Source organism: Diadema antillarum, unplaced genomic scaffold (assembly GCF_040938485.1).
Source record: "Diadema antillarum isolate AM-2024a unplaced genomic scaffold, OU_Dant_1.0 seq00000321_RagTag, whole genome shotgun sequence".
NCBI lineage: Eukaryota > Metazoa > Echinodermata > Echinoidea > Diadematoida > Diadematidae > Diadema > Diadema antillarum.
In genome coordinates this window covers 445,272-470,280 of record NW_027271340.1, presented here as the reverse complement: position 1 = coordinate 470,280, position 25,009 = coordinate 445,272, and the positions used below count along the sequence as shown (strand labels likewise).

General features: G+C 38.5%; 1 protein-coding gene across 1 annotated transcript; it reads right to left on the bottom strand.

The window, feature by feature from the left end:
• Positions 1-223: 223 nt before the first annotated feature.
• On the bottom strand, positions 224-24,630 carry LOC139730552 (cytoplasmic dynein 1 intermediate chain 2-like). The gene is made up of 16 exons (XM_071641406.1): positions 24,534-24,630; positions 20,826-20,938; positions 19,452-19,566; positions 18,231-18,303; positions 17,457-17,584; positions 11,548-11,643; positions 10,942-11,101; positions 9,838-9,937; positions 8,730-8,855; positions 7,637-7,783; positions 6,663-6,776; positions 5,653-5,786; positions 4,791-4,935; positions 3,264-3,404; positions 2,449-2,574; positions 224-591 (listed from the first exon to the last, which is right to left on the bottom strand). Exons 2-16 carry the CDS (start codon positions 20,931-20,933, stop codon positions 487-489), a joined length of 1,818 nt encoding a protein of 605 aa, XP_071497507.1. The 5' UTR covers positions 20,934-20,938; positions 24,534-24,630; the 3' UTR covers positions 224-486.
• Positions 24,631-25,009: the final 379 nt, after the last annotated feature.

The window sequence follows — 25,009 nt, the reverse complement described above, 5'->3', positions numbered from 1 at the left end:
GCTGAATGATTACCATGCCTCATACATAGATTTTGGGGGTAAAGTTTTCAGGTAGCTTGTGTGGCTGATTACATGGTACCACTGTTTTATGATTCCCACACTTTGCAAAGAATTGATCTCTCCAGTCATGATGAATGTTCAGATAATTTGTCTACATACTCAAGTACATGGCTTCTTACACTCATAACTCCACAAAGAACTTCTATCTGACAATGGTTGCAGTTATTTTCACTCTCTGAGACAGTCAAGATTTTAGCATATTGCATCTATAAATTTGCTGCATTAATAATAACAAACAACCATCATTCACTTTACTTCAGCATAAAACTGGAGACTGTCAGCACAGCTTTACCATTTTAAGCCCAGGCTCCAGCAAGACTTACAAATTTGACATCATAGACATTAAGTAGAGGGAATGAACTTGTTTGATTCTTGGCGTTTGCGTGTCGGTGTGCCACTTTAATTGCTAATTAGCATTCCTGTCCGTTAACGTGTTGGCTCATCATCTGTGTCAGTCTGCGTGTTGGCCCTGATATCTGCTAGCGTGCGCACAAACTTGGACCACTCGTCACTGCGTGGGACAGCCAAACTCTGCATGAAAGGCATGGGGAGGAATCAACATGACAATGTTAGCTTGGCTACTTTTAAAATACACAGATGCTACTTTTCAGCTGGACAGTAGGTGTCTATGGAAATGAGCGTTACATAGCTCACCTTGTGCGCTAAAATTATATGCAGAACTGCTGACAGTCACACATCAAAATGAAGCAGGATCCAGAAAAGTTTTCAGGGACATACTTGCATATTGCATACATGTCAATAAGCAACGTTTATGCCCAAATCACAGCTCCGATATTCCTTTTTTCAAGATGTAAGTTATTTCATATTCCAGGGCTGCCAACCTTGGGTGAGAGTTTGGCGTGAGACACTGCGAGGGAGCGGAGCGACCTCCTGGCTAGCGCCTGGCGGCCTGCTGTGCGGCCGTACGTACTACGTATACAGTCAGTGTATGTAAAGCGATGTAAAGCACACGTCATAGCCATACATGTACTGTAATTTGCCAAAAGTACAAGCTACGCTCACGTGGTATAGGTAGAAACCAATCGTAATCCAATAGCTCGTCTTTGCGCGTGAACCGAAAACGATTATTATTGGTTAAGCTTTACACCCGCGCGGGAAAATCTCGAAATTTTCGGCTTGGGCATATCGATATTTGGAATATCAGAGAATTTAGAGATATATTTATTTTTGTAGTAATGTACATTCCATTTTGGGGGTTTAGCGTGAGATTTCGTTATCAGAGTGAGACAGTCAAAATTGGTTGAATTGCGTGAGTCTCACGCTCAATGCGTGAGAGTTGGCAGCCCTGCATTTTCTAGGGAAACTTGGTAGCTCTGCACATGGAATACTTATAGAATATTTCTATCATTCACACTGATCATTATCCATCAGAACAAGAATTTTTATCCTAGAAACGGGATGTAAACCCTATTGAGACATACAAATAAAAGATTGATGTACACTTTGATGGCATATGGTATGCGATGAAACTGAAAAAGATCAGCACACCCATGTAGATATATTCACACTTGTATTCTCTAAAACCATAGGCTACATACCAGGTATCAGTCTGAAGAAAAAAATGTAAGTTCTAGCAATCAATTTCAGACATTTTGCAATATGAGAAAAATTCATTTGGTCACTTACTAATCTTCATGCCATCATAAATGAAATTAAGAAACAGTCTGATAAGCCATTGTTTTGATTTTTTTCTTTAATTGACATAAAACCATAACTTTGCATGAAAATTATATTTTCTCTTATGTCACACCCTCCTCTAAATAAACACATAATGAGGAACTGATACAGTTACATTGCAATGAAGTTCCTACTCTCTAGAGGAACCATGCACTATTACAAGGAGAGAGATTGTCTTTAGATCTGGGTCAGACCAGTCCAATTTGACCCAAAATATCAATCAAATTATATGACATATCCCTTTAATTACACTGTCAAGGTATCTCCATGGCAGTATGGCACCCTATATTTAGTGTCATGACTGGAATGCAAAACACAACAGCAAATACAACAAGAATATACACTACAGACTGAGCCTGCTACCCTAGTCTACAAGCAAAATGAAAATCCATACAATGCAATATATCATACTTAAAAGATTCCACACCAAGAAAAAGAAGACCAAAAAAAAAAAAAACCATTCTCACCGAAGATACGAGTGAAATGGGTCAACCTGATATGCAAAAAGCATGAGCTACTACAAAGATTAAGCTTATCTACAAGACATTGTAAAATCCCCTCTTGCCCTTCACTAAATATAACAGAAGGAAGTGAATAGAATAAGGACAGATGTGTAAGTACAAACCAAATGCACAACACCAAATCACACTCGCATTAAAAAAATAACCCAAAGCAAGGACTTTAACGCACCTCTCCAACATCGTAGATCCATATCTTGCCCTCTGCATCACCCACGGCGATCTGGTTGCCTTGGTGACCCCACTTGACCTTGTTGGCAGCAGGCAGACCATCTAGTGTCACACTTGCTGTGGGAACCTATAAAGACAAATTTGTTCGAATCAAGATATAAATGATGTCTTGTCGTGTAGCAGCACTGAGTTCGAAAGAGTTTTCCCCAAGGACTTGTATAAATAGCATTATATAACCGAAACACTTGACAATGATACAGTATTTGTGATGTTACATTTATATATTCAGAAATTCTTTGATTTTTGCTTCACATCTGCAATGATCTTACCCCAATGTCAGCTATGTGTATCTTATTGTTGCTTTTTTTTCTAGCTTTTAGCGAATGAATCATTATCAACTTCAGATTGAGCACTCCTACAAGCATGGTCTTGGTTTTTCAAATGCTTGTCCTCTTCTGTATTCATTATGTAAATGATACACCACAAACAATGACTCAGTACTTATTAGTAGTAACAACAAAACAATGATATATATATATATATATATATATATATATATATATATATATATATATATATTTTATATATATATACACACATATATATATATTTTTTTTTTGCACTTACAAAGGTTTGCTGTTTGGCTTTTTATTTTGAAACATCTCTTCTTGGGTTGTATTCTATTGTTTGCATTAATTCCGTTCATGGTAATTTTTCTCGCATTAGAAATGAATAGTGTGAATTTGAGATAAGGATGAGTAAACTTTCAGCATGTGTAATTATGTCATTCTACTGGAACAGAGATAAGTGCTGTACCTCAGTGTCATTGTTAAGATTCCACAGGTCCACTCGCCCCATGCCATCGACGGCCGCAAAGAGAGCCGGGTGGGTGGGCGACCACTGGACATCGTACACGTAGTCGCTGTTGTCTTCGAATGAGTACACGGGGGATGATTTCTGCACACAAATAGGAGGAAACAAGCCATGCACGCATAATCAAATGCAAATTCAGTAAGTATTGCTCACAACACTGGGTGCCCTCTGTCTCAAACATATCAATCCTAATGTTGTTGACATTATGACAATCGTCTCATGACAGTGATCCTACGTGCCACTTTCTTAGGCACAGTTTAATTCTTACTCCCCATCATTTGCCAACTGCTACAGGCTTTAATGAGAGCAAGAGATTATTAAGCAGAGGGGTGAAGGTTGAGGTATGAGTTTTCTTCAACTTGTCTCCCTCTACAAATGAAATTTGTAAGATCACAACTGCTGATCTATAATTCAACAAACAGGTCGGAAAAAAGGAACCACGGGACTCGAACCTGTCATCTACTGGCTTGCTTTCTCAGCCAATTGCCACAGATGTTTGGAAACATGCTGTCGACAAATATTTGGATTATGCAATCCTCTAATCCTGACTGTTTCCATCTCAACATTCATGAAAACTAAGACATAGTGACAATTGAGTGGGTTTGTCTAACTTTACACACACACAAAAAAAAAGATCAAGTTTTTGGGAGAATCTGGAAGGAAGGCCAGTAAAAGAGCTCAGGAAGTTATAAACAAGTATCATCCAATGTTGATTTTTAGCTCAATCTGAATTGAAAAATACCCAAACAGACTTGGCCAAAATAGTGTTATCTCTACTTACTGCCACGTTATATCATTCATTGATATATTCACATGTTCATATTGTTCTCACTTTTTCATTAAACTCAGAGTTACCCAGACCTGCATGTTCTTGTTGTTACTGTAAAAACCGTTATTTTCGCATGCAGATATTTTCACGAATGAGGAGGTCATAGACACTTTCACAACATGTTGTTTTCTCAATTTGACACCAACGCTAAGCGAATTTACTGAACATGACAACATTTTCTCATACTTTTTTTTTGTATGTTTTTTTTTAATTCTCGGCTCAACGGTGATATGCAAAATTCGTGAAAATTAAACCTACATGAGAATAACAGCTTTTACAGTAATTTAACCTCCCTCCTTCCGGGCACCGTTTCATGAAAGTTGTCAGCACTGACAAGTTGTCAGTTACTGACAATCACCATGGTAACAATCAGACACCTGAGCTTCTCAGCCAATCAAAACCTAGGATTTTACTGAAGTTGTCAGAGACTGACAAACTTTCATAAAATAGTGCCCAGGGGGGGTGTTTCATAAAGCTGTTCGTAAAGTTACGAACGACTTACGAGCAACTGGTGATCAGTTCTTATGCTGAATTATGGAAATTCTGATAAGTATAGCACATTAGAACTGATCACCAGTCGCTCGTAAGTCATTCGTAACTTTACGAATAGCTTTATGAAACAGGGCCCAGCAGGTATCTACCTTCATGCTCCACAGCTTGATTGTCCAGTCAAAGGAGGATGAGAGGAAGAGATGGGAGAAGTCCAGCTGACCCGGTACGTGGTGGCAATCAATTCCCGTCACGGGACCCTGGTGTGCCTCGTAAGCCTCATTGATTCCGGCTTTGCTGAAATGACAAGTACGTGGCACTGTGTATAATTTGAGCTTCATACATCTCATCTGCAGATCTATTTTCCTGATAGAACATTAGATACACGACACATCTTATTTTACCGTGAGCTAATATCTTGTGGACTTGTTACCTAAAAGATGTATCAATTCCAACAACATTTTGATAGAACTGAGTTAAGTTTAGCCCCACCATACATTTGAAAAGCTCTTTAAATTGAAATCCTCCCCCCCCAAAAAAAAAGCAACAACACTTTAATACCACACTGTGTAAATAGCCACTGTCATTCTCTTTTATTTGTAACATACAGCATTAGTCTCCCTTGTAAACATATCTTGTGTTCACACATTATATAAATTATTTTTCTGATTAAAAATGTTACAGTACAAAATTCTTCAGCTTGTAAAATCACGGCTTCACTGCTTTGCTGACACATGAATGGAGTTTAAACTTTGGCAGGTGCAAATTTTAGTGCTCAATACACTGCTTGCTTTCATACAATATGCTAGGTTACTGAGTATAGAGTACCAAAGTGTGATGTCACAGCCATTTATCACCATGGTAACTGGTTCTAAACAACCTCAACTGGCCCAAATACCTGTGAACACTATTGTTGCTAAGCATGCTCGCACCTGGTTCCAACCCAAGCTATAACAAAAGACTATGACATCAAGATCATCACTTCGATACTCTAACACAGTGGTCATGTGATACCTTCCGTGCCTGCTGGCCGTGTACACAGCCCCATCCTCACTGCCAACCACGAAGTTGTTGACGTCGTTGCTAGGGAAGGTCATACTCATGACAGCCACCGACTTGGACTGCTTGTGCTTCAACTCCATACTGTCCTGTGAGGCCGAGCGCAAATAAAAACCAAATGGATGGGATATTCAATTCATGTATTTTCATTGAATACAGTGCACACTTAAAGGGGAAGGCTAGTAACTGATCAGTGGGAATCAGTGGAAATGCTGGGAGATGATTGTTCCAATCCTTATGGGATTCATTCAAGAGTTCATTGTATATCTATTGTTGTGTGAAAATGATTTGCTTCAGAATGGTCTCATATTCAAGTAATGTGCAGTTTAATGCTTCCAGGTTAGCGTCCCTGGTCAGTGACGGAGCATTAATCTGCACATTACTTGAATATGAGACCGTTCTGAAGCAAATCATTTTCACACAACAATAGATATACAATGAGCTCTTGAATGAATCCCATAAGGATTAGAACAATCATCTCCCAGCATTTCCACTGATTCCCACTGATCAGTTACTAGCATTCCCCTTTAACATGTCCCTAGATTAAAGAATGCATATACACCTAACCCTTTCATTTTTAATACAAAAATTCCCAAGATAATGAATCATGAGTTTCTTAAATTCAGTCTCAAAGGTATATCATAGTAAAATAGAGAGTAATCTCACAGTGTTCTCATGTCAATTCTTTAATACATGCCTTGCTCCTGTATACAAAAAAGGATTTTCAAAACAAAGCTTTACTGTTTACCCAGGTACCCTGACTGTAACAAAGAAAGTTCACACCCACATAGCATCCACGGTTAAATGTTAATTCCTCTGAAACATAAAAAGTACAAAGATTTCATCGGAAACAAGATCTTTACGGCTAAGACTCAAAAAGACTTTTCAATTCACACGATGGATTCTCAATGAAATGCCAGGTTCATTGACCTAAAGTTGAATGACCTTGAAAGCAGTGAACCTACCTGTGGCTGAGACAGCATGTCCAGACTCCATGAACACATCTTGCCGTCGGTGGAGATGCTGATTAGGTTGTGGGCATTCTGAGTCCCAACAACATTCACACAGTACACTGGGTGCTGGGGAGGAAATGATCGACAAAAATTTTGATGAATGGCAACTTCATTTTACAAAGACGGAAAATATGAAACTGACCATTTTGGTAACGGTGATTTCATGCTTACTTATATTGTGGATTGATTTACATATACTCAGATATACAGGAAATAAAAGATGTATCACTATTTCACTGTTCATTTAATTATGCTAGCTGTAGTATTTGGATTTACAGACATATATAGGAACACATAGTTACGAAAAGCCAGTGATATCACTTTTATCATGTTTGAATGAGGGTCTGCAAACAACAGTGTTGAACATTATCCAATAATTGGGCTGGTCTCACAGCACATGGAAAAAAAAAAATTTTGCTCAGCAAAGAAATATGACATTAGATTACAGGTATTTGATATAAGCCTTAGCCTATAGCTAAAAATTGACTAAACCATTTTGTGAAGGCTTATTACACAAATACATTTTTTTAAAGAGTTCTGTTGATTCAATTTCCAAATATTGTCACATTATGCTGACTGAGTTATGCAATGATGTTTACTATTTTGAAAAAAAAAAAAACGATTCTGAAAAAAATATTGAGACAGCATCTGTCAGCAAGTAGAATTATGCCATTTAACAATTCAAGGGCAGTTTATTTCAACACTTCACTGCTTGTGGGGAAAATGGAGTATGATAAACCTGATCTTATACAGATTTTCACTTCTATGAAGCATTTTTGGAAGACTTCCTTAGCTTTAGTTTTATCCAGTTTCAGAGACAATGATAGCATGTAGGACTGTGCAGTTAAGGGACATCAACTTTTAATTATTGTTACATAAGGCCTATATTAATTTTAGAAAGAGTGAAGAAACAAGCATGGTCTCACCGTGTGGGCAGCAGCTGACAGTGGGGTCCTCTGAACTGGAGTTCGCTTAGAGCTGCGATTATCCCACAGGACGATCTGGCCAGAGTACGTCCCTCCGATCACCAGGTTGGGGTGGAAGTTTGCAAAGCCAGCTGACATCACTGCAGACTGAGAACAGACACAAAATTAAACAGATGCGAGGAAGAAAGTCTGTGAGAGAGCCCTCAATCAAAGGAGCAAGTTGGTTTGGGGGGGGGGGAAGCTAATGGAAGCAAGAGGATTATGACACAATATTTATAGCTCATTGATTGTCTGTGATGGTATAATTTGTGCCTTGACACTTTCAGTTTCAATTTTATTCCTCTCAGCATACATTTCTCACAGGCTCTTCTTGCATGTTATCTTGATGCCACTTAAAGCAAAGTCCTCCAGGACTGGCAGTTTTCTTTCACTGTAACGAATTTCTGATGGAGCCAAGATATATAGATTATAATATTGGGACTTGAATTTTTACTTCATTGTGACGTGACTCAAGAATTTCGTAATAACTGTGCTTGTTAAAACGGGAGTGCACTGTATATTGAGCTAGGAAACAGGATAAATGAAAACATCATCATGGAGAGGTACATCTCCTTTCTTGTCATATTCCCTTTGAGTGCCTTCCACAATGATAAGAATATGATTCAGGGGCGAAAAAGTTTTGACAAAGACTTTTAAGCACGCAGCCTTTATTTGATTCTTTGACAAAAACTCTTCCATAACTGGGAAATCAATAGCAAAGGAACAGGAGTATTTCACAACATCAGGATACCAAAACAAAGAAATATAAAGAGTTGGAACCTGCAAAATCACTTTGTTAGACAAAGATTTTGTTATATCCAACTTATTACAACAAGGTTCCACTATACGATTGAAATTCGTTTTCAGTCCAAAGTGAAGTTGAAAAAATAAAATAAGAAGCAGCATAAGATAGGAAGAAAGCTGGTAGAGTAAGCATCAACAACATCTCCACCTGGTGACCTTTGACATCATTGGGTCAGTTGCAATCTTCACCAATATGATGTTCCTTTGGAGGATGGAATACAAAACTGAAATGTTTGCATTCAACATTTACCTGGCAATGAAAGATGTATTCCGGAGACTCCTTCTTGTACTTCATGTTCCATATTAGAGCCACACCATCAGGCTCATGGGGAGACTCATCGTTATTGTTGTATGATGCTACCAACAGCTCAGGATACTGTGTTATGGAAAATTCAGTCACATATCAATGCAAAAATTTGGGTATACAAAACATATTTAAGCATAGTTAAATACACACATATATTTTGAAGGCAAAATCAAATTTTTAATAACCTGAAAATTGCATATATTAAGCCTTTCATATCCAATTCAGGAAAAACAGACTACTTGACACCTGATGTGCTAGCTCATAGACAAGAAAGATTAGTTCAATCTCTATTATGGCTGTTTTAGGGTTTTATCAAACCTAGACCAAGTTGCACTAAAGTCCAACTATGACAGCAATTTTAAAAAGTATAATGAGAATAGTCACATTAATTTACTAAAAAGTTTTCAAGATTTTTAGAAACTGGTATGTCAGTGGCAATTACTCTGGCTCTATTGCAGTGAGTTCAATATCTGATACTCTGATCTGTTGGATTTTGCATGATAAGGTGCAGATATGCATCATATAAAGTAAGTGCTTTTTAGGCATAACATTCCTTTCACTTGTACCCAAATTTGGTTTCATCAGCACTAAACTGAGGAATCAAGTGGATGTACATGTAAATATACCATGTTGCAATTTTACATCACTTTTGTCGGTCATCTTTGCTGTACTGGCTGTAATTCAAGTCCTTGCCAAGGTAGCAAAGTATGCATACTCTAGTAATTTATGATCATTGTGTGTTTCTAGCATTATCACTACAGTATGAGCATTTCCTCTTCCCTTTCTGTATGCTTGGAAGAACTCCAAAATACTGCTGAGGTAGAACAAGTATTTGATAGAGCTCTGAAGGTATTTATTCACAGGACACAGAGCAAGGCACAGAATGGGGCTGTATTTGGTTTCATCCAATATCAGATTTCTCAGTACAATTGTATGATGCAATAACAAAACAGGCAGTAACTGACAGCCTGTGTGACACGATCATGGGCACTGAAACAGTGACACTCATATTCAAAGCTGAAGAATGCAATCAGTCTATCAAAGTGCCCACCTGATGGGACCAATCGAGACAGGTGACCACCCTGTGACGGGACCAGCGGTCATCAAAGAATGCCCGGTTCAAGGACAAATTGGCTCCAGCATCCTTGTCCCTGCGAAAGGAGAAAATAAACAATGCGGAGCTCTCACACCATGATGCATTTTTGACATTCAGATGGGTAGGTACTGTCTCTGGCATTTATTTGGTGAGTATAATATTTTGCGAATTGGGACTTGTAGGACAATTTCAGGGGCAGTTGAATTTGTGATTGACAAGGCAATGTAATCCCTGTCCAAGAGAAAAAAGTTAGGGATTAACACTCATCGAGGTGATATCAAATGTATCTGTGTCATGGGACGCAATATTTGTTCATTGCTGACGCAGACTCAAGAATGGATGAGTCATGCTAATATTTTAGACAAATAATAATAATATGAAATAATATGAAATATTTATTTAGCGCTTAATACAACATGTTTCTAAGCGCTTTACAATGCTAAACAACCAAACATACAAATCAGCTTAGAATAACAAATAATTTACTACAAATGCATACAGGGCCTACATAATCATTAATTCTGCTCTAAAAATAAATGAGTCTTAAGTTTCTTTTTGAAGATGTCAACGGAGGTGGAGGTCTGAATGTGAGTAGGGAGAGTGTTCCAAAGAAGGGGGGCACAAACGGAAAAAGCACGGTCACCATAACGATTGTGGGTGCGAGGGCCAAGTTTAAGTTGGGTTGCAGATGATGATCTTAGGTTAATGTGTGTATCCGGTCTGGGTTTCGATGAGATCAGGTCAGTTAGATATATAGGTGAACGGTTGTGGATGATGTTGTAGGTGATGAGAAGAATCTTGAACTTGATTCGTTGTGGGATTAACAGCCAGTGGAGATTGCGGATGACAGGGGTGATGCGATCATACTTTCTAGTACAGGTGATGAGACGGGCAGCAGTGTTCTGTATATGCTGAAGTGGAGCGAGATGACATGCAGGTAAGTTGATGAGCAAACTGTTGCAATAATCCAGATGCGATGTTACAAGAGCATTAACAAGTCGGAGACATTACTCCAACTATCTGACTTCAAGCAAAAATCATACCTAACACTGCCCTTACCCTTCTCCTTCACCGTCCCCCTTGCCACTGTAATCGAAGAAGATGTCCACATTTTCCGCCAGGGCCCTTTCAAGCAGTCTGGCAGTGTTCTCCACAAAGATCCGGAAGTCCTCCGAGCTCTCAATCTTTTGCTTTTCCTCCTCCGTCAATTCTTTGGGCGCTGAGTGTCACGAATGACGACAAATATCAAAAGGGATGAGTGGTGACATGTAATCCCCTCATCAGTGACATGGTATGGAGCATCATTCATTTACATTCTTCTCTCTTTTATTTTGCTAATTTTAAGAGATAAAATCTCTTAAAAGATAGTCACAATCATCTCCCTACAGAAACAAATAGACAATACAGATTGCATAGAGGCAGTTGAAAAATAAAACATGTCTGATGGAAGTGGTACTGTACAGATAAGAACTTACAGATAATGCCATATGTAATGTGCTATCAATACTATTTAAGTGATAAGCTTATCATAAAGTCATGAGTTATGTATTATGACAATTAAAAAAAATGTAGGTAAACATGAAGAGAGGAATAGTTATATCACAGGTGCATAAATATACAAAAACAAACTTGAACACAGACAAAAGTACTTCAGCACTTTCACACCTTCTGGTTTTTCTTCTTCCTTTTCCTCAGGGACCGGTGTCTCTGGCACAGGTTGAACGGGTGGGGCAGCTTGCTCTGACCTGGGTTCATCCTCATCTGAAAGAAAAGAGTTAATATGTATATATGGTGTATCAGATACTGGCAAAGAGGTAATCATATTCTTATAAAAGGAAGCATTTTGACAGGTAATTTCATCTATCCATAGACATACAAGTGTGATACTTGTCAGACTTCAATATAATTCAGTAAATATTAAGTGTTTGCCCATCTTAAAGGGGATGGCTAGTAACTGATCAGTGGGAATCAGTGGGAATGCTGGAGGATGATTGTTCCAATCCCTGTGGGATTCATTTAAGAGTACATTATATATCTATTGTTGTGTGAAAATTATGTGCTTTAGAATGGTCTCATATTCAAGTAATGTGCAGTTTAATGTTTCCAGGTTAGCGTGTCTGGTCAGTGACGGGGCATTAATCTGCACATTACTTGAATATGAGACCATTCTGAAGCAAATAATTTTCACACAACAGTAGATATATAATGTACTCTTAAAAGAATCCCACAAGGATTGGAACAATCATCCCTCAGCATTCCCACTGATTCCCATTGATCGGTTACTAGCCATCCCCTTTAAGGAAAATGTACTGGTATTCATGGCGTCCTGGGTCTCTCCGCCTTGTGTGACTTATGTAACACATTACTATCAAGTAGTACAAGCATTACTTGGGATGAACATGCACTACACACTAGACTATAAAGCATCAGTGAGGTAGATGTCTTATAAAAAGAATGAAGTAGTGTTTTACATTAATAGCAATAATGCACATTGGTCAAAATTTCTCAAGCCAGCTTCTTTTTAATATCAACAGAATAATACTAATTATGCACTAATTTATACATTAAATTTCTCCTTCTATTGATGTATCTGTCTGTCTGTCTGTCTGTCTGTCTGTCTGTCTGTCTGTCTTTCTATCATTTTTTTTTTTCTTTTCCATACTTACTTATATATATTTCTGGTATAGTTGATCTGACAGGTGTTTGTTTAATATGTGCAATCTGGCAAGTATATCTATCAAATCCCTCTTGGTTGGTCTCTATCATGTCAGATCATGGACTCTGACATGCAGTAAGCTTTTTTGCACTTCATGATAAAGATATAAACCACTAATGACAAATTGATAGTTCCCTTTTAATCATAATTGAGAATTGAACACTCTTTGAATGAGATTTTGCAATGTACTAAGCTTATTAAAGGAAACATTTTACAAGGGTCACCAAGCCAACAATGTAAACAGGACACCCATTCATCATGTCACTTTTATGGGAAATATTGCTTGAGTCTAATCTGAACTATTGTTGACAAACACTTGAACTAAGCACTTAAGTTTGGCATCAAAGTCTGAGGAAATCTAGGTGTACAGACTGGCTTCACATTTAATCTTTAATATGCCACATTCATCTTTGCTTTTATACTTCAGAGAGTGCCATATTCATCCACATTTAATCTTCAATTTGCCACATTCATTTTTGCTTCTTAAACTTCAGAGAGAGTGCCATATTCATGTTTACCAGCGCATTGCAGGGTGCTTTTCACACATTTTCTCACAATTAATATGCATCCACTGTCTATGCTTATTAATCTGTGCAGACTGCAGTGTATGTAACACTGGCTGACTCAATCAATTTGGCGATCCTCCAGCATTCCAACAACAGGTATAGTTGCCTGTTCGGACATGTGCTGCTACAGTCAACGACTGTTCTATTCAGGGTTCTTTGCTGGAAAAGGTTTGTCCCCCCCCCCCCCTTGTTATTACTTTGAAGCCTCCAATTAAAATGTGGCAGTGGGAAATTAGCACATCGGTACTAACGGAAGACTCGATGGGCACATTAAAGATTAAAGGGAAGCCAAACTGGTCTACAATCACATAGCATCATAGCAGAGATGAGAAGGTGCAGGGATGTATTTAAATGCACACGTTTCTTCTAGTCTAGTGAGACAAGCCACAAGCAAATGCACATTTCACAATTTCACCTTAATCCTTTCTTTGACGAACAGTACATTGCTACCTTGAGAAAGACATGGGCACATATCAGTACGAGACTTCAATCATTAGCTTTGTTTTGGTATATACTACATGTCAGTGGTGGACACATAACGTTTCATGGAATACGAAATGGTAGGGGGCATTGAGAAAACACCCATAATTATGTTCAAAGTTGAACAATTCTGAAACAAACTGAAGAAGAGTGCAGTCTGTTGAAAATGATGGGATGGGACTGATGTGGCAATATAGAGTAAGTTACTCATGACATGGAATTACTCACGAAAACTGTCTTTATCTTATAAGAAGGCCACCATTTGTTAGCTCACAAATTTTACAAGACACTTTCACTTTGCACACAACCAAAGACAAAAAACACAAGGCACTTTCTACTTAGCAAAAGTTAGGAAGGAATTCACTTGCTGATGAAAACACAACAATGACAACAACAACGACAACACAACACAACACAAAAGGACTTAGGCCATTATTGGTGAGTCAGCACTAGGTTGGGGGAATTCACATTGACAGAATAAGTTCTAGATGAAGACACTGCAGCATGAATAGATCTAAGATAGATCAGCATGTAATTCATATTCTTTTTCAACTCCACAAGATCCATCCTTCTTTTCAACTTTATAAAATTCACAAAGCTGTGATGCTGTTTTTCTTAATGCTTATGATACAAAGTGTTTTACTGTTTTGGCTTTTTATCACACTGTTCTGCATATTTGGAAAAGTTGCAATATTCCTCAAATGCTTCGGAAATAAATTTTCTGCTAATAGATGCCACCACAGTATGGTTTATGAAAAAAAAAGGCTTGCATCTTTCCTCAGGAAAGGGAAAAAAATTGTTTCTATCATTGGAGGCACATACGGATTTGCTGACTTCCATTGCATAATATACATGTGAGCCTGATTGAGAAGAGACATGTACGATGACACAAAGACATTAAAGAAATGATCATAGTTCTGTGTTGATAAACTTAGTATCCATAAAACCCATTCAACCAGTTAATATACCATGAAATATGTTTCTAGCTGTATTTAAGAACTTCTCCAAACACAGTTGTAATGCATCGGACACAATGTCTTTAGCACAGAATCCCTTTAAACACGGTTAATACAATTCATACTGAAGAAAATGTGCTTGCCTGTATTTCTCAGTGTAGTGTGGCATTATCTATTCCTAATCTGTGACTAGTTCTGAATTTGTTTTTCCCATCATTCTCATAAGGATTCATTTGACCTTTGGTGGATTCATAGGTCTGTGCCTGCATGTACGTAGGACTAGAGAAGTCAGTCTTCTGCTTGTATGGCTGCCTGATGTTGTGGTATGATATGAAATAATTTTATGAAATTGTCTGCTATACATCATTGCTGAAATAAAGCACTGTTAAAGGGAATGAAATGTTTTAAGTGCTCTGCTGTACAAATATGTATGCACATAGCATCTACTGTGGAATGCAATATATTTTGTTATGGGAATGTTAACAAGTATCTTGAACAATGAAGTAAATAAGCCATAATGGACTTTACAACAGTGAACAGAGTAGGGCATTATTCTATCCACAACAAAATGTTTCAGTGGGACAAATACTCATGTGATTTCCAGGGGAATACATTAAGCTTTGCCACAAAGACTCCATTCTCTCGGGTACTGCATGATATGGCCTAATTCAGCTTGAACTAGCATCACAGTAAAGATTAAGGGGGAAAAAATGAAAAGGTAGTAGGTGTTAATCTGTAACATCTACAACACTGCGCCTCACTACAGCACACTCCCTCGCTGGATTACACTTCCTGTTTCCTTGGTTTAGGGAAATTTGATTGGCAGTGAACAAACACAGCTACACAAGGCAGAGACTAGCCTACAATCTAGGCAGAGGATGCAGCTATTGTCTTTGCTGTTACCCTAAATGTCTGATGCGGTGAGACTCTGTCTTTGCTAAGCGATACGTCTGATGCGGCCAGACTATGAACAGTTGGAGCATCCACCGTCTATATCCACTCATCTTGCTTTAGTCGTTGTTTTCTTATTATCGACTAAGAATCAGTGGCAGTTTTTGCACGAAAAACTGACAAAGATTCAGAGATGATAATAAGAAAACAACGATTAAAGCAAGACAAGTGGATACAGGTGGTGGATGCTTCGCACGCATCCACTGTTGGTAGTCTCACCACATCAGACATATCGCTTAGCAAAGACAATAGTCTCGCAGCATCAGACGTTTAGCGTGACAGTAAAGACCATAGCTGCATCCTCCACCTAGATTATATGCTAGACAGAGACAGACAGTGGGTGAAAAGCATGTAGCACTACTGAAACAATGCACGACATCAAATTCAAGCACTTCACACTTGACTGAGATGCATGGGATGCAAAAATGGTCAAGGCAGGATTCTAGCATGTCTATGTGGGGGGCACAGGATGAGGCATCCCCATAACAAGCAACAAGACATTTTACCTTCAGAGTGTCCTGTCGGGGCATTCCATTGTCATAAATACAGGGGTGTTAGGGAAGGGGAAAACAGAGGGATACAACACAGGAGAAAAAGAAATGCATCCATATAGAGAATAAACCTTGCAAGGAACTGAATTAAATCAAGCTAGACACAAGTAAGAGTGGTCATACAAAAAGTCCTTTCATGGACAGAATGAAAATCATCCACAAATCATCATTACATGCAAAATGGATGAGGATATAAGAGTGCAAATAAATATTGGCACATGAATTCGGTAATAGATTACAATGGCTTTGCATCTCAACATCAAGTCGTTATATTATATATTAAAATGCTGCTTCTAAACAGATCACGCTCATAGTATTCAAAGAAAAAACTGTGAATACTTGGAGTGGAGGAAGACAGAGCAGAGCACAACACACGATAATATTGGATGCTTGGCGAGGCAGCAGCAAAAAAAAAAAAATAGCATCCAGTGCAAAATCACATTCAGTTGCTATGCTGCACAGAACTTCTCTTTTATTGTGCCATTTGTGGTACACATCAACTGACATTGCAGCTTGCTATGCAAAATCAAAGTATACTGCATTACAAATAACAAACAGCATTCCCCTTCTTTTGTTTTGCAATCATATCTTTGTTGTCCCTCTTAATAGAGACATACATGAGTCCAACTGGCACAAGGACAGTTAAAGGAGATTTGCCCTTCTGGTTAAGAAATTGAGTGCTTTAATATACCACACTGGGTAGAGTGTGCAGTATTTTATTCTCATAGTGGCATCACTTATAAACTTGATATGGATATGAATATAATCATTATCAATGGCTACTTGTGTGACAAAGATAGAGTGCATCAGTTCAGGTTTTGTTTTGTAAGCATAAAATGTGCTTGTACAAAATCCTGCATAAGAAGCAACATTCTTTATCATTCCATACTGCTGCAAACAGATATAAATATGCTGGTTTCTTCCTTGCACATTTTCTGTGAAAGAGCAGTATTCAAGTACAAATTTTGTACTGACATAAATCACAGAAGCAAAATTCTGCCCCTTCATGGGGATATCATTATCACTGAGACCTACTAACTTGCACATTTCACAACATGCAATATTATCACAAATACCTGGAGCTCAGAGTTTCCTCTTTCACGAACTCAATTCAATCACTCTTTAACCTCTTCAGCCAAAGTATGGCATAGATACAAAATTTGTTTTGCTTTTGTGTGTCATTTTCTGTTTTAAATAGGTGTACTCTCATTGTAGTGAAAACTAGAACACATATTTGCAAAATGAACAAAATCGAAAAGTTCCTGAAACTGAGACAGGTCTTGCTCTTACTGGAAGAAATGTATCGGCAATTGACATGGAACACGCCCTCTACAGGTGACCTGAGGCTACTTACCCTCATCATCTGCCGTTTCTGTGGGAGTCTGTGTTTCTTTGCTGTAGGTCACCATCTCTTTTGGTGGAAACCCAGCCTGGGTCGTGGCAGACATTGTCAGCTTGCTGGTCCTGTGTCTGGGGCTAGCACTGTATGGATAAAAAAAAGAAAAAAAGAAGAAGATTGACGACTGATTAATTCAACTGAAAAAGTCCCTGTATCGCCTTGGAAGAAATAATATCAAGTCAAGCATTTTGACTGGGGTAAATGCTCCAGTAAAAAGATGCTGCCCCAAGCATGTATGAGGTAAAGAAAGGGAAACCATGTGAGTGTTAATTTCTTGGGGCCAACAATCCCTCCCTTAATTGAACAAGATGTACAAATCTTGAAAAACAATGTGATGACAGACATTTTGCATTGAGCTTAAAAAAGCAACAGTACTACTCATCACACCATTTAATCAAAATCAGACACAAAACAAATGAAGGGAATCCACTTCCACTGATTACCTCCATTGATGCAAATACATCACAATGCAAAGACATCATTCTCTTTGTTCGGGACAGCTGTAAGTAGTTCAAGCGCCAGGTGGATGACATTCTTGCTACAAACAAGCGTGACCTTTTCTAAAAATAACTTGTGAGGTACCCTTTCTCGACAGAGTGCTCGAACGCTCCAAAACTGGCACAGTTCGGTACGGTACGCATTGGTTCAGTTCACTTTGGTTCGCTTTAGAGCACTTGAACGCACCCCTAGATGTCTCTTGAGAACAAGTTTAATAGTCATTTAGATTACCTGAGCTTTGGCTTGATTGCGTCGGATGAATCCAGAGTTTTACCCTCGTCTGAGGGAGCTGCTGGAGTTGGAACTGTGACAGAGGATGCGAATAAAAAAAAACAAAGATGTTATGTAACTTCTATCACTGACATTGTTCACATACAAGTCTTATAGAAAAAGCAGAGTTCACTCAGTAATATCTACTGTGAATCCTCCATAGCTGTACAAAATACGGCTGTCCTCAAACCCTTTAAGCGCAGTGGATGACAATAGATATGATCTTATTTACTGGTACAGCTTAAATATTCCACAAATTATCTCTTTCTAATAGTTCCAGGTGATTTAGCCTAAATTTGGGCACAGCCAAACTTTCTTGGGCATTATAGCATCTTGGTTAAGCTCACATCATTTATGAAATTCAATTAAACTATTTCCAAAGGAAGAAGTAATGTTTAGAGCAGAGACAATATCTTTTATTTACAGAATGTAACTTCTGTTACTTTTTTTTTACAACAAAACAAAAATTGTTGTAATCACACCGCTCGACTTACTTGAAAGATCAATTACCATTACCCAGTAGAACTTCGCATGATGCACAAATTTGCATAGGTAGTGTGCACACAGGCTAAAGAGTGATACATTTACAAATGTAATGACAGCTAAAATTTGGATCCGAGTTGAGCACTGCAGCCCAATGAAGATGCTTAAATATGTCAACTTGTATATGCCGCCCATGCAGATCTGAAATAACCAATGTCCTGCAACTACAAGCACCAACAGGTTTCTATACATACATACATACATTACTGTGGGCCTACTTCCATCACGCCTTCCAAAACACCTGATACAAAGGCACACTGATTAATGACAATGCAACCCCCTCAATATCAGACACATTTTGATGTTAAGAAATGTGCAGACTTGTATGAGTCAGCTGTACTTGCTCTGCATATTCCACTCATTAACTGTCCATTTTTTCACACACAGATCAGTGGTGCAGAATAATTGTTGCCTGCCTAGCAAAAGGGCCGTAAGTCTTGTGGACTTAAAAAAAAAAAAAAAAAAAAAAAAAAAATCAAAAAGAAAAAATGATGATTGCATCATATGAAAGAGCATTCAAAACTCTGTCAAATTATGTCATGAACAAAAATTCGATTTTGGGGTGAAATTTCTTACAAGGGACCTTCTGCCAGGCAGGCAACAAGATGTTAGATGCACCCCTGGAGTTTGAATTCTTACCCGCTTCAGGTAAATCAAGGTCTTTCAAGATATCATCAGCATCTCTCCTCTTCTTCTCCAGCTCTGACTGAGGCGCGGCGGATGCCGCGGCTGCTGCTTTGGCAGCATTTTGAGCCTTGAATGGATAAAACATCAAACAAAACACAAACAGAATAAAAGATGTTGCTCACAAAGTGACTCAAAGCGGAGTGGCTATAAGCCACATGGAATTCAGATGACAAAACCTACAATTATTTCAAATGAATATGGCTCTGTTTTATTCTCAATACCACATCCTGAAAATTCTCTTCTGCCTTGTACATGGGTAGACAAGATCTCACCTGGTACATAAATAACACGTGTGCGAGTATCTTCATTTTATAGTTCACAACAGTGTACACCAGATACTAATAAGCAGATACCTGTCAGATGTGATAGATTGGCATGATCACTTTTTTTTTAAATAAAACATTGGGCTTTTAAAATTATTTTGTTTCAACTTTCCTTACAAATACAAGGACATAATTTCTTCTACCATTAAAGCTAGTCAAAACAGAAAAGAATGTGTTGTAGAATTTTGTATTTGATTCAGAATTGTGTCTACAGCAGACTATGACATGTAGGTCTATCGTACAGTATTTTCTTTCAAAGTAGTACAATCTGAGAAAATGGTGCTAAAAATTAGATATATCTCTCTGTTTCACTACTTTAATGAATTCAATGAATGCTCCAGACACTACAATCATTTCATAATCTAACAATTATTATAATTGTGCAATCTCAAATCATAAAAACTAATTGATATCTATGCTCACTACATGTCCATTGACAAGTTTGTCAAAGCTGTCAGCCCCATGGTACATAGTTTGCTAAAGAGCACTAGAGTGCTCCCTTAACTCTTTATGTGTAACGTTCGCACGTCCAAATCAATCGACGACATGCCAAATTCGCATATTCTGTTCAAACCCACAAACCCGCCCAAACCGATCGATAAATCGCCAAATGCCAGAGTACAATGAAAGCTTTTCTTAAGCTTCTGTTCGTCTCACATCAAGCTCGCATTTTATGTGGTGATTGACTATCAAGCGGTGTTCTCAAATAGATTTGCGTGTAAATTCTAAGTTTTTTTCACTGTTTTGTGTGCAAAAGTCATGCCTTTACAGTTATGTACAAATAGCTCTTGGTCGTTTCAAAGAAAAACAGTCATCAATTTGTCTTACAATTTTCATCAGAGCAAAGCTTGGCATTTTCTCTACAACTTTAACTGAACGCTTTCTCAAAGCATGACTACGTTGGTGTCTCAGAATAATGTGGCATATAGGGGGTTTCCACCATGGCACATAAAGAGTTTGAATGGCCACCTTGATTATAAATCCATGCAAATAAATGTCACACCTCTTTCTTCTTTTCTTCCTCACGACGTTTCTTGTCCTCTCTGATCTGCTGGAGACGAAGTCTCTTTCTTTCCAGTTCAGCCTTGGTAACCTTGGTTCGGTCAGACATTTTGGCTGCAAGAACACCAAAACGACAGAATTGGATACAATCAACATAAGTTTACAATCACATAGAGCAAACAACAGAGCTGTAACTAATCATGATACATGTATTTTATACACTTAAATTGATGATTTTATGAGTTTTAAGAAACCCTAACCCGACAAGACAACATGAAGAAACAGCGCCGAGTCTAGTAAAAAACAAATAAACACATAAATAATAAAATAGAATAAAACAACAAAAGAAACAAAATAGGTGGTGACTGTGCATGTGCCTATGTGAGTGGGAAAAAAAAAGCTGTGGAAACTTTGAAACTAATCACCCACTTGCTCATCTGAAGAATTATCAGATTTGCAGACCTATTAAGTCTTACATGTTAGGCATGAGATTCATGCATCAGGTCTTTTTTACACTCTCATGCCTGAAAAGCTTTTCCGCACACTTCACCCCCCCCCCCCCCCCTTAAAAAGCAACAACAAGAAGCAAACAAACAAAATAAAATATGAATTTTCGACAGAAAAGAAAATGGAATCATTTTTTTCTTTTTTAATCAGAGCGAGTCAAATATTACATTTGCTATGCACCAGATCACATGATGTACACCTTACAGATTAAAAATGCTGAAGTTCCATCCCCCTCCCACCAGCCTGCTCGGTTGCCATGCTTTTCTCCCCCGAGCAGTGGTAAACATAAAAATGCACCACAAAATTTCACGCCTATGCTTAGCTGCTCTCTGACCTTGGCTTAGCATCTCTGCATTTAGCAGTGGTAATGGTGGTAATCACAGCTTTAATACGAACGGAATTTGTTGAATGTTTAACATTAAAGTAGTAGCCTTGGATTCGTAAACATGATTTGAAACACATTTACATGTACAAGCAAGAGTGGTTCATACTGTAATTCAGTCAGTAGATCATCGGTCCTAGTCTTGTAAGTTGTACTGTGTAGGTCAGGAGGGAGGCCTACTACTCTTGTGGGAGTCATACAAATTTGATATTTCTTATGTTATAGACTAGAATAGTAGAACTAGAGTTCTAGATCTGTAAACTTAGACATGGGTTATGGTAGAATCTAATTACAGTTTCATAGAATTACAATAGTGCTGACGTCTACATCTGTCTAAATTGCCTTCTGGCTTTACAAAATTGTACACCTAACTACTCTAGACTCTACATTTACATATCTACAGTCTAAACAGGTTATTTGCTAGGCAAAGGAAATTTGAGAGTACAAAACTACATCAGTGCCTACTTATTTATCTGAATATCTTTTTTCTTTCTTTTTTAGTTTTGCTATTCATGTCTGGCTACTGTTGCTACTGTTCACAGTGGCGGATCCAGAGGCAGCGGGGGTGCACCGGGCAGGCACCCCCCCCCCCCCTTTATTCATTGTAAAAAGAAAAAGAACAAGGAAAACATGAGATGAAACCTGGAAGTAGCACCAGAAATATAGTTTGCAGGTAGTAGACATGTCTTCACACTGGAGTCCAGTGTGAAGACATGTCTACTTACTCACTGCCGCTGCCCGAGGATCGAGGCGAGGAGTGTGATCCCGAACTATACTAAAATGAACAGTATTATTAAAAGCCGGCCTGACATGAAGAGCAAAGTTAAAAGAGATTAGTAGAGCCGGAGGTAACCCCAGGGCGCTCCTTCACACAGTTATACTGTGGGAATAACGCAAAGCGTTTGGGCTGGTCGCACTTTAAGCCGGAGGTAGCACGCCTATGCTGCTAAATTATATACATGTAGATCCTAGACCTCGTACCTCTATTCTAACAGTAACACATTAAATTGTTACTGAATAAGTCTAGGCGGATAGTTGCCTGACAGACAGCTGTGCAAAGCACAGCAGTCTGACATGTACTAGCGTTTAAACGTTGTAAACGACCGTCACTTTTGACGGCAAGACCACAAAAAATGTCTTTTATTTTGTTTGATTTTAACAGTAACACCACCCACCTATATCGTATTTTGCTGATGGTTGAGTTGAATTTGGTGTTTTGTTGGTATCCAAACCTTATTGTTGAATTTTTCAGAGTAGATTGTGCGATGATTCACAAAATCAACGAACTACCACGAATGCTCAACCCGAGGTACCGTGGTAGCATTTTATGTACGTCCGTGCGTTTTGTGTGTTACGTAAAGCTTGTCGTCTTCTATGTACATGTATTTCCGCGCGTGCTGCTCTCATGATTTGACGTCACTTCCGCTCCGACTAGCTACGTTGTAGTATAGGAGAGTGATTGCCATTCAATAACACGCAGAAGAGGAGTATGAGGAGTGAAGCAATACGGACGCTTACAGACCTAATTTTGAGGACGGATTTCAGTGGGTTTTTGACGTAATTAAAAAAAATATGCATACCAATTAGTTATTGAATTATTATCATAGATTACGGGGATTCCTTATATTTTAGTTTTCCATGATTAATAAAGATATTCATGAAGGAAACGTACACCCACCACTGAAAAATAACAACGTCTGCGAAGGAGTAAGTTTAGTAGACGTGAAGGAGTAAAAGTGTCACTTCGCGACAGCAGCTGCGTGTGACTGTGACTCTGAGTTTAGGCGGATAGGCTAGTCCCTTCTTAGCCCGACCAGACGCTGTTACGCTATGTCGCGACGTATACTTGGGTGATCCGCACCTCGTCATAGTTAATGTTTGCCCATAATTGAATCACATTTCGCCACTGAAATTCTTTGAAATCCAACTCACATACAGGAAAAATGCTGAAAATTCCAATGGAATCACAAGTTCACTGATTGATATTGAAAATTTGCAGCTGTCGTTGTCAAAGGCGAACGATGCGAAAAAGTTGCGCGCTAAGGAAGGGGCCCGCAACTCGTCACCCGCTCTCCCATAGACTTAGCACGTAAAAGACGTGTGCGGGTGACCGTGATGTTCCCATGTAGACATACACGTAAAAGATGCGTGCGGGTGACATTCATAACACGTATTATATAGCCCTATTAAAATTTCAGATTTTCGCGAAAAACTGTTCGGTTTTCACCACAATTTGCTTGGTTGTGGTAGTCCTGCCAAGTTTCAAGCGTACAGAACACAGTCCCGGGCATACATTTTTGTTCAGTGCGCTCAAAACGATTTTAAGCGGGGTGACGGTATTCGGGCCCCTGACGAGGTGCGGGCACCTGGCTATACCATGTACAGCGACTGGGCTGTGTATAGTTAGTCACTTCTATGACTTTTAGCTATAGATTCTAGGTTCTAACCTGTTAGTCTTTTAGTTTACTTGCACCATCATGTCGCCTAAATATTTGCGCAACCGTCCACCATACTCAAGCGTCATCCTTAGCATTATTTATATCCAGAATTTGACTTTGCCGAGTACCGATGTAGACGTACATTTAGTCCCATACACTGCTTACTGTGTCAGCATTGACAAGATATACACACAACACGCATCTAGAGCGTACACATATCGCTTTGGGAGCAGGAGAAAGGCGTTGGTCGCCAGATGGTTTTGACCTTTGAAAGGAGTAAAACAACGTCAGCCTTTGCGTACTTTACTACAAATTACACTATATACCACGTACGGCATATATTCTATTACCCCTAAGACTTTCCCTCATATCTAATTCCTACCTGATTACAGCTTCACGAATGTTTCTTGGATTTCTTTGCTCTTCGTAGATTTGGGGTTTCACACAGGTTCCAATGCAAGGTATATTACGCTTCTTACGGTGTATATGTACACTGTGTACGTGGTACGGAGATCGAGTTCAGCTTTTCACTGCACTACGCCCTCTCCGTTCATATACACGTAAACACGAACACGTAGGTCTGTGTTATGGTTTTATGTTTCTGTTTTTTGTTTTTTAGATACTAGAGTAAAGATAAGACGAATGCAATAGCAAGAAAATGTATCACAATAATGATTCAACATAGAAATAAGAGTTAAATTTTCAAATGCTTTCACAAATACAGAAATTAGATGAGACTCATGTGGTCACCACCACCTCCTTCAAGCTTTCCCATTGGTTCAATTGTATACGAAAAATATATTTTTTTCCATTGCAGATTTAGAAAATTCTGTTTTTTTTTCTCTTAGAGTCATTGTT

Coding starts and splice junctions, on each gene's coding strand:
- LOC139730552 (XM_071641406.1), bottom strand. CDS start 20,933: ATGTCTGACCGAACCAAGGTTACCAAGGCTGAACTGGAAAGAAAGAGA. Junction 18,304..19,451: donor CCTTGATTTACCTGAAGCGG/GTAAGAATTCAA, acceptor CCTCTGTCACAG/TTCCAACTCCAGCAGCTCCC. Junction 9,938..10,941: donor GGGGACGGTGAAGGAGAAGG/GTAAGGGCAGTG, acceptor CTCCTTTCGCAG/GGACAAGGATGCTGGAGCCA.